General features: G+C 41.6%; 1 protein-coding gene across 17 annotated transcripts in view; it reads left to right on the top strand.

Moving 5' to 3' along the window:
* The window catches only part of LOC138764513 (teneurin-3), a 4,541,667-nt gene that overhangs the window by 4,454,982 nt on the left and 70,967 nt on the right, over positions 1-15,718 (top strand). For all 17 annotated transcript variants that reach the window (XM_069940598.1, XM_069940580.1, XM_069940589.1 and 14 more), the window contains one exon: positions 13,200-13,416. In XM_069940598.1, the coding sequence (XP_069796699.1) occupies positions 13,200-13,416 (217 nt within the window). The remainder of the gene's footprint in view (positions 1-13,199; positions 13,417-15,718) is intronic.

The following is a 15,718-nucleotide window of genomic DNA, read 5'->3' as shown; positions in this document are numbered from 1 at the left end:
AGTGGTAGACATTGTGGAAGCATTGGTAATGATTTTTTAGGAATCAATAAATTCTGGTTTGGTCTCAGAGGACTGAAAAATCACAAAGGTCACCCCACTATTCAAGAAAAGAAATTATAGATCTGTTGGCCTGACATCAGAGGTTGGGAAGATGTAGTCAATTGTCAACGATGAGGTTACAGAGTACTTGGAGGCATGTGATGATATAGATTTCATTAAGGAAAAATCTTGCTTGACAAACCTAATGGAATTCTTTGAAGAAGTTACTCTAGGAGTTCGACAGGGATCTGTTCTGAGACCCCTGCTCTTTGTAAATTTTTGGATAAAGAAGCAAAGGTTGTGTAAGTTTGCAGATGATACAAAGTTTGGAGGAATTGTGGATAGTGAAGAGTTGGGCAGAGAAGTGGCAGATGTAGTTCAATCTGAATAAGTGTGAGGTGATGCATTTTCGTAGGTCATACCAAAAGGCTGAGTGCAGGGTTAATGGTTGGATACTTAACAGTGTGGAGGAACAGAGGGACCTTGGGGTCCAAATTCATGCATCTCTCAAGGCTGCCATGCAGGTTGATAGGATAGTTGAAAAAGCCTGTGTGGGATGCTAGGTTTCATTAATAGGAGGATTAAGTTCAAGAGTCAAGAGGTCATATTGCAACTCTACAAATCTCTGGTGAGACCACACTGAGTATTGTGTTCATTTCTGGTCATCTCATTTTCATAAGGATGTGGAAGCCATGAAGAGAATGCAATGGAGATTTATCAGAATATTGCCTGGATTGTAAAATAAGCCTAATGAGCAGAGCTGGGACTTTTCTCTTTGGAGCAAAGAAGGATGAGAGGAGATTTAATACAGGTCTACAAGATTCTGTGAGGTATAGATAAGGTGAAAAGCCAACAGGGCAGGAATAGCTAACACCAGAGAACATCTGTATAATGTGAAGAGTGGAAAGTTTGGGGAATACATCAGGGGTAAGTTTTTTTTATACAGAGTTGGAGTGCCTGGTGGTGGTGGAGGCTGAAACATTAGGGTCATTTAAGAGACTCTTAGACAGGCACAAGGATGAAAGAAAAATAGTGGGTTACGAGGTAGGGTTTAATATTTTTTGATAGGAATTTGTAGGTTGGCACAACATTGAGAGCCGAAGGGCCTGTACTGTGCTGTAATGTTCTATGTTCTAAGTGGCAAGAAGACTAGATAAAGGTGATGCCGTGGATGTTGTGTTTTTGGATTTTCAGAAGGCCTTTGACAAGATGCAGCACATGAGACCGCTTAACAAGGTAAAAGCCCATGGTACAATATGGAAACATACAAGTGGCCGATTGGCAGGAAGCTGAGTCAGAATACAGGGATCATATAGTGATTGGCTGCCAGTTTGCTAGTGGTGTTCCACTGGGGTCAGTGTTGGACCCATTTCTTATTATGTTTAGATATTAATTTAGATTATGGAATGATCTTTGTGGCCAAGTTTGCTGAAGATATGAAGGTATGTGGATGATCAGTCAGAGTTGAGAAAACAGAGAGACTGCGGAAAGACTTAGACAGGTTAGGAGAAGTGGCAAATGAAATACAAGCGGTACCTCTTTAATCTGGTGACGTTGGGGACCTGCCCATTCCCAGACCACAGGAAAAAAAACAGAAATTGGCCCCCTAAGGGAACCACCTTCTGCATCACTCGGTCTCTTGGAGGACATCCTGAATATAAGAAATTAACAGGACTATATCCCCAAAACACTCGGCTGCAGCGTGAACAGATTTTGGCGCATTTAGCACTGCAAACATTGATGTCTTGGTGGCAGATCCACAAACTAATTGCAGAAGATTCAAAACAGGCTGGACCACAGGAGTTGCCAGAACGCAGAGCGCCAGATTAGAGAGATACAACTAGTGTAACGTCGGAAAGTGTACAGACATGCGCTTTAGCAGAAAAAATAGACAGGGAGACTATTTTCTAAATGTGGAGAAAATTGAAAATGCCCAGATGCAGAAGGACCTGGGAGTACAGGATAGCCTGAAGGTAAACTCAAAGCATGTTGAGTCGGTGATGAAGAAGGCAAATGCAATGCTGGCGTTCATTTCAAGTGGAATAGAATATTAGAGCAGGGATGCGATATTGAGGCTTTATAAACTACTGGTGAGACCTCACTTGGAATATTGTGAGCAGTTTTCAGCTCCTCATTTAAGAACAGATTTACTGACTTTGGAGAGGGATCATAGGAGATTCATAAGGATGGTTCTGGGAATGAAAGGACTTTCATATGAGGAACATTTGACAGTTCTTGGCCTGCACTCATTGCCATTTAGGAAAATGAGGGGGGATCTCATTGAAACTTTTTAATGTTGCAAGGAATGGACGGAGTAGATATAGAAAAGTTGATACCCATGGTGATAAAGTCAAGGACAACAGGGCACAACTTCAGGATTGAAGGGCACCTGCTTGTTACAGAGATGCAGCGGACTTTGCTTCATCATATGGTGGTAAACCTGTGGAATCTGTTGCACGGGCAGCTGTGGAGGCCAAGTCATTTGGAGTATTTAAGGCAGACTTTGATAGGTTCCTGATGAGCCAGGTCATAAAGATTATGGGGAGAAGCTCAATGGGGATGAATGGGAAAATGGATCAGCTCATGATTAAATGGCGGGGCAGACTTGATGGACCGAAGAACCTATTTCTGCTCCTATGACTTATGACAACAGCTAGTAGAGCAGTTGCTTCACAATGTCAAGGTTCATTCCTCGCCTCACGTGCTGTCTTTGTGGTGTTTGCACATTCTCCCTGTAACTGTGTGGATTATCTTCAGGTACTCAGGTCACCCTCACCTACCAAAGACATGGGGATTGATAATTGGTTTCCGCAAATTGCCCCTTGCAGATGATTGGGTGAAACTGGGTAGGGAACACAAGGAGCAGGAGTAGGGCATCCGGCCCGTCGGGCCTGCTCTGCCATTTAATTAGATCGTGGCTGATCTGATGATAGGTTACTCTCCACCTACCTGCCTTTTCCCCCTTATTCCTTAATTCCCCTACTTTGTAAAAATCTATCCAACCTTGTCTTAAATTTAATCACTGAGGTAGCCTCCACTGCTTCAGTGGGCAGCGAACTCCATATATTCACCACCCTCTGGGTAAAACAGTTTCTCCTCATCTCCATCCTAAATCTACTACCCTGGATCTTGAGGCTGTGTCCCCTTGTCTCCCCCACCAATAAGAACAACTTGCCTACCTCTATCGTACCTACACCTTGAATAATTTTATACGTTTCTATAAGATCCCCTCTCATTCTTCTAAATTCAAGCAAGTTCAGTCCTAGATGAATCAATCTCTCATCATAGGCTAACCCCCTCATCTCTGGAACCAAGAGCTGATGAGAAAGTAGGGAAAATATAATGGAATTCATATAACCTGATGGGTTGCTAAATAGCTAGCATGGACAGTGAACTAAAGGGGATGTTTGCTTTGCTGTAACTCTCCATGACTTTAAGACTACATGATCAAAGGAACAGCAGCCCTCATGAAATAATGAAAGAATAGTTATGAAAGTCACACCAATGATGTCTTCTAGTTCGTATTTAAATAATTCACTCCTAAATTTATGAACGGCTGACAACTGTTGCAAATGTTTCCCAGGCCCCGTTATTTAAAGTGCTTGCAAATTATGCAGAACGTGGAGACTTGATCGGCTCTTTGTAACATAATCACATGTGGTTGCCCCCCGCAATAAAGATGCGTCGAAGTCCCTGGGTTGCCTTTGCCCTTCCAGTCATCTGCTTCAATTGAATGAGTCAGCTCCCCGTTGTAGTTGCCGGGAATCATTTCATTTCAAGTGGTGCAGAACGGTAATCTGACACCACACACTCGAATCTGATACCTCTGAAAGTAGGCTAATGGTATTTCAATAATGAGAAGCAGATGAACAGTTTGCCCGTTGGGGTGGCAATCTTGACTTCCTAAACCACTGAGTATAATTAGTGATGTGGGCAATGATAAATGTACTGTACATTAATTGAGCTCTTCCTTGCCAGACTGTGCAATTACCATTAATCATTGCTGCCCATATGTAATGTTATTGGGTGTTAAATATATCACTAGTATGTAGGTTTTAGCAAAAAAAGGTTGTGGTTTGTTTACCATTTCAAACTCTATCCACCGTTAGTACATGGTTCGAGATAATGCTTGAACGGAAACAGTTAATACAACTGTCAACAATGGAAGCATTAAGCTTATGTGGCTTGAATCAGTGATGATTCACTGCAACTGAGTCTGCAACACCTCAATGTATTTCTGTTTCCCCATTCCTACGCTTAAAAATTAGTATCTTTAATATCATAATTACCATTCTCCATCAGTAATTTCCTCCACGGTTTCCTGAAAGTTTGCACAAAGACAACCTTCATTCTTACACGGAAATCTTGCACACCTGAGGTCTAGGTACTTGAGTCAAAAGAGAAACTCCATATTTTGATGAAGGGCTCAAACCCGAAACATTAGCTATGTATCTTTATATTTACTCTATAAGATACACGGTCTTACCTGCTGAGTTTCTCCAGCTTTGTGTTTTTCCTTCAATCGTGGTATCTGCAGACTTTCGTGTTTTACTCTTACATACTGAAAAACTCTGCAAATTCTCTTCGAGGGATGCCTGCCCCTCGAAGAGTTTTCCTTTGCTCTCTGAAGGGAGTTAGTTTGGTGTGAATCTCTCTCACTGCTCCCCATCTGTAATCCTTGCTGCTCTCAAGCTTTATGATCATGTCCTCACCCAGACACGCTCCCACAGCCACATTGCCTTCCACTGATACCTTATTTCAAGCCCGAAATGTTGGGTTTTTTAATCTTAATTTTTGCTACATAAAATACACTGTTGAGTTTCTCTGGCATTGTGTTTTCAATCACGGTGTCTACAGACTTTCGTGTATTACTCAAAAGAGAAACTAGTGGTTTTGTTCAGGCCATTACCTGGCACTTCAAGTGATCTCCATCACTTTGTATGAGAAGGATACAGATGAAATGGTTATGTTACCTTATTAGTAACCCAGGCACCCAGACTAATAACCTGGAAACAGGTTCAAATCATACCTTGGTATTTGCAAAATTTAATTCAGTTAATTAAATAATCTTGGATTTTACTAGAAGGTAACCTTAAGATCTTTCTGTTGCCAATGTATATTTCAGAGCCTAAGTGAGATAGTTAACCCATAACTGACCCCAGATTATAGGCCTTGAGCAAGCTGCTCAAGGGCTATAATTTCCAACCCTGCCAGCATTGTCCACAACTCACGAAAGAACAAGTGAATTGACTTATGTAGTTTAAACCATAAAAAATGAATAAAAGCTAAGCACACTAGATAAAGGAATACCATCCATTTAAGTCGTACTTCCCAAGGCATTTAAGTATACTTTGACTCAAAAGGTTCTATTTAAAACATAATCACTGTTGCAACTTGAAATGAGTATTTAGTAAATCTAATTTTCTTCTGGACCTAGAAAATAAGTAATCTCAAAAACTCAGAATAAAGAAAAACACACAGCACAGTGCCATTGCATAATGTGTGACTGGTTTGTGGCAACCTGCTGTGAAGCCTCCTGCTTCTCCCTGCTGACTCAGGCCACGTCCATCCAAGTTAGGCTTCATAATGCCTTTGAAGTTCCACATGGAACAAAATATATAAATTATTTACCTCTTATACTACATCAAGCTGACAAATATCCACAGGATCCAAACATAAAAGATGCATTCTCATCAAGGTAAACCTTTATAGACTCTGAAGTTCTTGTTTGTGATGCAGGACACTGACTTCTAAATAGTGAATAAGGAGCTTTAAAGCACACAAATAGGCCAGCAAGCAAATCATTTCCTTAAAAGAACTGTTCAGTTCACACACCTTGGATCTTCTTCCTGAGTCTGGGATCCTCTGTCTGACCCTGTGGTCTTCGAAGCTGGAGGCCTCAATTGGCACATCGGCATAACCTATCATTCAATTGGAATCTGCAACCGGTAATGTTTAGGTTTAAGTGCTCAGATGCAGGTCTTTTGAGTGATCCCGAGCTTATGGGAAATTTTCACAGACACTATAAATTATCAAAGGTATGGATCAAGTTCTCCTGTGGGGCAATTAGTCTGTCTCCAACCCACTTTATTTCTTTTTGTGTTACCCTAAGAAAGTATTCTTTCCATCACACCATTATAGGGACCAATACAGAGCTAGAGAGTGAGACAGCATGGAAACAGGGCCTTCAGCCCAAGTCATCCAAGTTTCCCATCTGAGCTAGAAGCATTTACCTGCTCTTAGCCTATTTCCCTCTCATACTTTCCTTTCCCTGTCTAAAAGTCTTTTCAATGTCATGTGTACTCACCTCTACCACCTCTTCTGGCAGCTTGTTCCACATACGATTCATGATCTGTGTAAAAATGCTGCCCCTTTTCCCTTTTAACTCTTTCACCCCTCACTTAGTTTTAGACACTCCTGGGGAAAAGCTGTGGCTTTTATAGACCTTATCTATGCCTCTCAATATATGGTCCCAGCCTCTCCTTATTAGTCAAGCCCTCCAGATCCCATGAATCCTTTTTGCATCCTTCCCAGTTAAATGACATTCTTCCTTTAGCTGGGCGACCAGAACTGCTCTCAGCATTCCAAACGAGGCCTGACCAAACATCTTGCATAGCAGTAACATGACATCCAAACTCCTGTTCTCAATGCCCTGATGATGAAGTGTGTTGAATGCCTTCTTCCACCTTCTCAGTACATGCTTGAAGCACTTCAGTTCCAGAAGTATAAAACCTAACTATTTCATATGATATAAACAAGACCGTTAAATTTTGATCTATGCTGTTATGAATGATCATCCTAATACCTTTATCTGACTAAATTATGAGATTTCAAGATTGATGAACGTTTTAGTTGCACATTGCCCGAAATTATTCTCCTTATTTAGATCAGGAGTCTAAATAAAGCTGTTGGTGTGATTACTAACAACATGTTTTTGACCCAAAGTTGAAGGAAGCTTGTATTGCACCTGTTCAACCTGATTATCTTCCATGTTAACTCCTCCTTGTAGCTTAACTCAATGGGAATCATTTCACATAATACAGAAAGCAATCAGGGAAGGACTTTTACCCCATCTTCGATCCTAACCCCATCAGACAAATTCACATTACCCAGAGACTGGCCTCTTTTGGGGGGGGGGGGGGGGGTTCATTTTCATTTTGACCAATCAAATTTGTCTAAAATTGTATCTAAATCCAGGAATAACAAATATAAAATTCACTCAAGGTCCTCAACTTCATGGAGTTACAATAATTTCTCTGGAAAATCTTATCCTTATTTTTCTCGCAATGATGCTAAATAAGATAAAATGAAGAAGGGTGTTTTGTTCTCCAGGTATTACTTCAATCCCATTAGCAACCTGAAAAAAATAAAATCTCTAAAAGAGTTTACAAACAACACAGACCAGGAACGTTAAGAATTTGTTCACACCTTGTGACGAGCTTTGTGACTCCAGCAAGAGTGAACATCAAACCTCAGTTCTGGAGGGGAAAACCATCACCCAGTTTTACCTCTTTATAATCAACTGTACTGGAAATGTAACTGGGCAGGACTAAGTTTGGATGTAATCCATTTTGTAGCCTTAAAAGACTGCCACTATGCACTCTCCACAACCTCTCACCACCTTATCATTGAGGCTTATTCCCAAGGCTGATATGAATAATTCGTAACAGAGGAAAGGTGATAAGGTCTTCCATATCTATCCACGATCAGGCTTTCAGCCACCTTCAGGAGAAGAGGGACAAAAAAAGGTATATAAAAAAAGGTTTCATGTAAAAATAGAATACAAGATGTGGCATTGAATAAAAATGCATCCTAATCCAGGGGGAGTCATGTCAACACACTTAGAGTATCACAAAACAGTGACAACCAATGCATCTGCTCTTTCCTGTCAGTTCCGACTGAGCACAGCCTCTCAACCAGCATCCCACTGCTGGGGCCACTAGTGACATTTAACAGTAAAACAAAGTTATTTCTTTGAACGTGGTCCCTTAAGGATATGCCAGCAGATTTTGTGGCTGCAGGCCACGCTTTTTTTGTTCGGTGATCTTGTGGCACATAACTGCCTTTGAGTTGTCCTCTGTTACTAAAGAAGTCTTGGTATTTGCTGTTGCTCACTGTCACCAATGGATCAGAAGTCATAGTCACATCCCAAGACAGAAATTTAATCCACCTTGACATTCCATTGCCGTGCTGAGGAAGAGTTACACTGTCAGATTTGCCCTATTCAAGACATTTAGACAGATATATGGATAGGAAGGACTTAGAACAGGGGTGGCCAAACTTTATTTGGTTGTGGGCCACATACAGAAAATTATAAGGAGTCATGGGCGGCAGTTTTCAACAACCATCGTCTCATTTGACAGGCCGTTTATAGTGAACTGGGTGGTTGGACACCGTGGGGAGCGCTGAGACTTAGCTCTCCGCAGGTCCGCACCAGTGGCAAGGCTGACATTACAGCAGTTCTGGCAGTGCTGTCATTTCTTCCCCCCCCTAACGGGCCACTTAAAAATGGGCAACAGTCCACGGCTGGCATGGAGACTGCAGTTTGGCCACTCCTGACTGAGAAGGATGCGCATCCAAAGCAGGCAAATGGGACTAGTCAAAAATGCTAACTTGGCCGACATGGAGAAGTTGAGCCAAAGGTTCTGCTCCATGCAGTATGACTCTGGTTCTATGACTGGACATTAAATGGAAATTCACTGAGATTAATTAAAGTATTCTGAGGAAGAGCTGCAGGGTTATACCTTGTGGTCAATAAAGTAGCACCCTGTACAGATTATCTTATTTTCATCACATTCCTTTTTGTGAAAGCATGCTGTCTGAAATTCAAATCATAGGTTTGTTATAGCACAGAGAGCAGTCATTTGGCCCAATAATTGCTTGCCAGTCTCATTTAACAATTCAGCCTGTCTCATTGTCCTACCATTCTCCAACATCCCAGCAAATTAGTTGCCTTCCAATTTTAAAAGCCTCAATTGACTCTTTCCGACCATATTTATAGGCAGGCGGTAGCACATCTCAACCACTGCATAAAAGCATCACCTCACATCTCAAGACGCACAGGAGACTACACATGCTGGAAAGTGAAGCTAAAACACACTTCAACAACAAAGCCTGCAGATTCTAGAGTCAAGTGAAATAGGCAAATGCACAAGAGAAACTCAGCAGGTCGCAAACTACCCATAGAAGTATAAGGTCACTAATTTTTTGGGAGTGAGCCCTTTGCCAGGTTTGAAGCTAAACATAATCTGCTGGCAAGGCTCAGAGGGTCGAGCTGCAGCAGTGAGAGAAAAAGAATGTCCATGTTCAGCAGGTAACAATCAACTCTATTGATAGGCATTTGGAGAACCTGGTAAATAATATGCTAGGTTTACTTGTATTACTTACAAATTAGTATATTGCATTTGGTCATCTCAAAGTACATCTTCTGTACTGGAGAAACTAAATGTTGATTGTGTGATAATTTAGCAGAATACCTACAAGGCAACTGTGAGTAGCCAGTCACCTAATTCTCTATTCAATTCCGTCCCCACTACCTTAGGCTTCCGACGTTGTTTCAACACCACCCAAAGTAAGTTTGAGGAGAAGCATCTCTATTTCTGACCTAATGCATTCACAACCTTAAACAATTTCAGGGAGCTAGCCATTCCAGTCTCATACCTCATGTTTTCAGCACACAGATTTCTCTTGGGTAATTTCAGATTCCATTCATCTCCTCTTTACATTTCCCCCAGATATTCTCTCTTGCTTTCTTCTCCTTCTCTCAGCAAGAATCACCCCACTGATTTCATCTATCCAGTATGCACCCCATCTATCCAAGAATCACCCCACTCATTTCATCTATCCAGTATGCACCCCATCACAGGCCTCCCATTTCATTCTTTCTTCTTTCTTCCTCTGCAACCTGTCTCACTTCACCCAGACCTGCCGGATAGTCATTGGTCTGAAACTTATTTCTCACACTTGAGTCTACCTGATCTCCTGAGAATAGTAAAATTGATAATCCAATCACCTTTGGACTTCTGTGAGGCCAGAATTCTAGATTATTGCATATTACACCTATTAATAGCTCAGCCCACTTTAAATTCATGTTTGTTAGATGTTACACAGTGATACAGTGAATTTAAACAGGAAATATAATCCTGTGAGTTTAGAGGGAGGCAGGAAATGGGGCCGTGGTAAGATTAAAAAAGAATGTGGGAAGAGGCTCGGATGCATTTGATAGGTGTGAGGGAATGGGTCCCAGTGAGTTTATAAGGAGTGCTGGAAACATCCCTAGTGGGTTGACAGGGAGTGTAGGAACGGAACTCCACTGAATGTAAACCTTTTTCTTACCTCTCACATACCACTTTAAGTAATCCCTATGCCATCAGTGTTCTGTGATTAGTAAAGGGATTACTTAAGGTGGTATGTGAGTGGGAAGAAAAAGGTTGCGAACAACTGATGTAAAGAGAATGCAAGAAACATCACATAATAAGCCAGATGTCGAACCATTACAATTTCCAAGTAGTATCTGGAAATATTAGGAAACCAGGTAGGTATTTTAAACTTCAGTGCAGTATTTCATGGTCTCCATAATACAAACTTCTCAGTTTCACATTTAACTTTTGAATTCTGCATTTGCCACATGGGAGGATTTGAACCAATGCTTTTAATTGAATGGTCCCTGTCTCTTCAGAATGGTCCAGAAATGTAACTTCTGTTGGCAATGAGTGTTAGTGTTGTCTGTATTCAATCATGCAGTGTTTCAGGTGAGTTCAGCTGTGCAGTAGCTCAGTTGACAATAGCAAGGAGTGTAATCATGGGACTTATCCTCTTTCCAAGTTCTGACAAAGGGTCTTAGATCTGACATATTAACTCTGCATTTTCTGTTTAAATTTCAGACTTCCAGCAAATGCAGTTTCTATAGGATTCCATGCTTTCTTTGGAAATGGGGAAACCTTTTTGTTTCAGGTCCTGACCAACCGAGTTTCAGTGCCTGATGCACTGTGTAATGACAAAGGAAGCTCTCGTATTCCAGAGGCCATATAATGCAGCAGAGGGATGCTTTTTCTTTCCCCATGAACAACAGTGCAATCAAGTCACCGGTGGTAAAGAGCGCAGGCAGTATGAGGACATCAAATAATGACGAATAGCATTTCAAGTCACGGGAAAACAATTCCACAGTAATCCGTCACTCACTTGGGCGCGTAGTTGATAAACACCATCGAGAAACTCGGGTTCCTTCACAGCAGCTGCAAATGAGATTCTCTCTTCTGATTGATGTTTTCTGAGGAGCTTGTAAAAACGCATTTACAGCTGATTAGTTCTGTGGGTGTCAATCTCTTGCTGTTTTATGACCTGCAGACTATGTGCCAGATGTAAGTTTGCTTTACATAAACTAACAAAGATGAATGACTGAATTTGAGAGAGCCTCTTCCTCCATTTCCTGAGGGAAAGGACTGCAGCAGCAAGCCTGAAAATGAGTTTTTAACTCTCTCGATGCTATATTTCATCCCACCAAACACAGCACACATCATCTGTCTATCTGTCTCCAGGAAGTTAAAGCAGCAGAACAACCAGGAGAACTTAATTTAATAAACAGAATTAAATTTAAAGATACACTTTGCATAATGGATGTGAAACTCTGGGTGGAATTTGGCCCCTGTGCACTTCACAGAGTGAGTTTCTCCATATCCGTTGAAACCTATGGAATGCTGGAAGGACTGGATAAAGTGGGGGTTGTGGAGAGGTTGTTTCCTATGGTGGGGAAGTCTGAGACCGGAGGGCGCAGCCTCAGAATGCAGAGACGAGAAGGAATTTCTTTACCAAGAGGGTGGTGAATCGATAGAATTCAATGGTGCGGACAGCCATGAAGGCCAAATTATTGGGTACAAAAAGACAGAGGGTGGTATGTTCTTGATTAGGAAGGGAATCAAGGGTTACGGGTAGAAGGCAGGAGAATGGGGTTAAAACAGATAGTAAATCAGCCAGGATGGAATGGCAGGGAGGACCCAATGGGCTGAATGGCCTGATTCCACTCCTACGCCTTTGGCTTTACCAATGCATTCCAACACAATGAAATTTCACATCAATTATGAAAGCATACAAGGAGAATTTTTCATCAATTGTGAAAGATGGAAGAGGAGATGTGAGAGTTGGGGTAAAGAACCCTGCTGCCATTACAGGCCATCCTTGGAGAAATTTTGGATGATCTTGATGTTTTCCATTCTTTATCGCCATGCAAAACATTAAATTCCAGAGAAGCAAATGCTGAACTAACATCAAGTTCTGTGGGGATTAAGAAAGCAGGATACTTACAAATCGGAAATCGAAAATATCAGGTGCTTGTTCCAACATCACAAGCCTCCATTCTTCCTGAGGGGAAATAATCCTCTCTGCATCTTTTCCTCTGACTGAGCTCAAGACACTCTATAGACATTGTGGACATTTCAATCAGCATTGAATGAATTATTTGGGAGAAAAAAAAAGTACACATCAGCCTCGGCTGAACTGATAAAACTAACTCTGTTTCTCCATCCACACTGACCTGCTGCGTATTTCTAGCACTTTCTATTCTTATTCCAGCACCTTAAGTAGAAAAAGGAACTACGAACTCTGGACTACAAATAAAAGATGATAAAATTGCTTATTAGAGGGTGGTGATAATTTTGGCAAAACAATTAATATGTTTTCCTCTTTTCTGAATACCCTAGGGTTTGGGTTTTGTCAAATTATGAACAGGGGAGATTTGAGCACTTCACCTCACACAGTTCAGCATTAAAAACCAAAAGAGAGATTAATATTTCAGGAGTGCCAAATGTTCTGCAGTGTCCTTGCCTGCATCCCACAGCGACGTTATGATTGACAGTTTTCTCTGCAAAGTCAGAAGTTTAAAAAATTCAGCCTTGATATTATACTATCTGATTAGCATTGTAGCAATGGCATCCTTCTGTTATCCTAATCAAGGCACAAACCCAAAAATAGTTCAAGTTACTCTTCAAGTAGAAATTAGAGGAATTTTTTTTTTGAAACTGCTAAATCTACAAAATATGCACGAGATCTTTATTGCAGCTTTTGAACGAGTGTCGATCACTGCAGATTTAAATAGGGCTGTAAGTCTAAATTCGTGAATATGGTTGAAGAATGGCTCTTCATTTGAATGCTTTTCCATTCTGCAGATGGACTGACCGACTGCATGGATCCCGACTGCTGCATACACAGCGCTTGCCAAAACCAGCCATACTGCCGCGGATCATCGGACCCCCTGGACATAATTGGTCAAAGCCAGCCGCCACCCTCCCAACAAGCTGCCAGGTCTTTCCACGATCGAATTAAGTTTCTCATTGAACCAGACAGCAGTCATGTCCTACCTGGGGAAAATCCTTTCAACTGCAGGTTAGTGTGTCATTACTGAAACAAGTGGTGATCAATCCAGTCGCACAGTGATGCAGCGTGTGGACTATTCGCAGAAGCTAAGCAGGCTCAGGCCTGGTCAGTACTTGAAGGGGAGACTGCCTAGAAACACCAAGTGCTGTAAGCTACTGTGAGGGGCCCTGGACAAAATGGCGACTCTGACTTAGACAAAGAATTTAATGTATGTGACATTGTCAATGTAGTATTAGGTGACAATAATGGAACCTTTCCCCTTTTTTTTCATTTACCTTTATTTTGTTAAAATCTAATAATCGAGTTTATCCAAGCTACTTTTCAAGCACACTTGGGATTGTGCTTTTCTTAGCCATGCTTACACATCTGGGTCCTTTACTAAGGAGAAACACAAAGAAGCAGAAAAACTGTGGATGCTTGAATCTTGAGCAAACATTGAGAAGCTGGAGAGTCTCATCAGGTCAGTGTGGGAAATCGACTATGTTTCAGGTTGAGACCCCCTATTAAACCTGAAGGATCCCAATCCAAAACATTGACTTCCCATTGTTTGCTCTTGACAATGAGATTATCCAAGTACTCCGGTCTCTTAAATCAGACATTTCTAACTTATCTTTGGGTAACTAATACTACCACAAATAAGCCAAATAACTATTTATTTGAAACAATTTTACTGAGCCCCAGCTTCAGTTGGTTGTGGAAGTCTCAGTGTTTCTTTTCTCTCATGCTATCATATATATGAAGTGTCCCAGGACAGCATGTTGGCTCAGCATTCCAATATTTTCACCTCTGGCTGATTCTCCTTTCTAGATGGTGATGGCTTCCCACCACCGGGGTGCAGTCACTACTCCGCCCACGCTCGTTTCCTGCTGGGCTGCAATCAGAATGCCACTGGTATTTCTACCAAGAAGCATTCTTCAGACACACAGGAGACTGCAGTTGCTGCAAGTTAGAGCAGCAAACTCTCTGCTGGAAGGAAGAACTCAGCAGATCATACAGCATCAGTGGGAGAGAAAGAATTGTCAAATATTTCAGTACAGGACACTTCAACAAGTTTTAATGAAGGGTACCAGCCTGAGATGTTAACAATACTTTTTCTCCCCTGGCGCATTCTACAGACATTAGACTAGACAGTGAAGATTAGCAACAGGGCGTCAAAGTACAAGCCAATCCTGTTCATTCCCAGCCTCTGTACCTTCTGGTTTGTAGCTGCAGTTCTGGTGGACTTACAGGTGCTGCCCCCCCAACAATTCCAGAAAAGGAATGAACCTAAATAATGTCCTCAAAAGGCAACAGAGAGAATGACACCAGCAGGGTGCCAGCCATTTTAGAAGAAGCTAAATTGGCCGTGAGATGGAAGGAATTTCAGCTGTCTTAAAGTCATGCACCCAGCCTGTCCCTGCTGATCATCAGATAGCTCATATTTTATTTCCTAGCTAGCAGAACATTTCTTTCTTCACCATCTTGCTGCATTGCCCCATTTTGGGGATCTATGGATGTGCACCAAGATGTACAAGCTGTGCAAAATGCCTGGAGAACATAGAATTGTTACCTGTACATGTACCAAGTGCACATGGTAAGGGTTAGCAAATTTACATTCTTAGGAGTTACTATCTTGGAAGATCTTTCCTGGACCCAACACCGATGGCATCATCAAGAAAGCACGTCAGCACCTCTACTTCCTCAGGAATTTGCAAAGGTCTGCTATGACAAATTTCTACAGAGGTGTGGTAAAAAGTGTGCTGACCAGCTGCATCATGGTCTCATATGGGGATGCCAATACACTGAGCATAAAGCCCTCCAAAAGGTAGTGGACACAGCCCAGGACATTACAAGCAAAACCCTCCCTACTATTGAGTACATCTACAGGAAACACTGCCATCAGAGGACAGCAGCAATCATCAAAGACCACGCCACTCAGTGCACGCTCTGTTCTCGCTGCTGCCATCAGGAAAAAGGTATAGATGCCACAAGACTCACCCCACCAGGTTCAGGAACAGCTGCTCCCCCTCCACCATCAGAATCCTCAACGATAAAGTCAATCAGAGACTCATTTAAGGATTCTTAACTTGTGCACTTTATTGATTTTCTTTTGTTCTCTCTGTATTGCAGTCAGCTTGTTTACATTCATTATCTATTTACAGTTCTTTTATTTGGTTTCATGTTTACGCTGTGTACAGTTTTCTTTTGCACGACCAATTAGTGGTAATTCTACTGTGCCCACAGGAGAAAGGATCTCAGGGTTGTATGTACTCTGACAATAAATCTAAAATCTGAAATTCATTCCCATCATTTCAGAAGATAAATCTTTCAT

This window comes from Narcine bancroftii, chromosome 1 (genome assembly GCF_036971445.1).
Source record: "Narcine bancroftii isolate sNarBan1 chromosome 1, sNarBan1.hap1, whole genome shotgun sequence".
Taxonomy (NCBI): Eukaryota; Metazoa; Chordata; class Chondrichthyes; order Torpediniformes; family Narcinidae; genus Narcine; species Narcine bancroftii.
The sequence above is the reverse complement of the archived record's forward strand: the minus strand, read 5'-3'. Positions and strand labels throughout refer to the sequence as shown.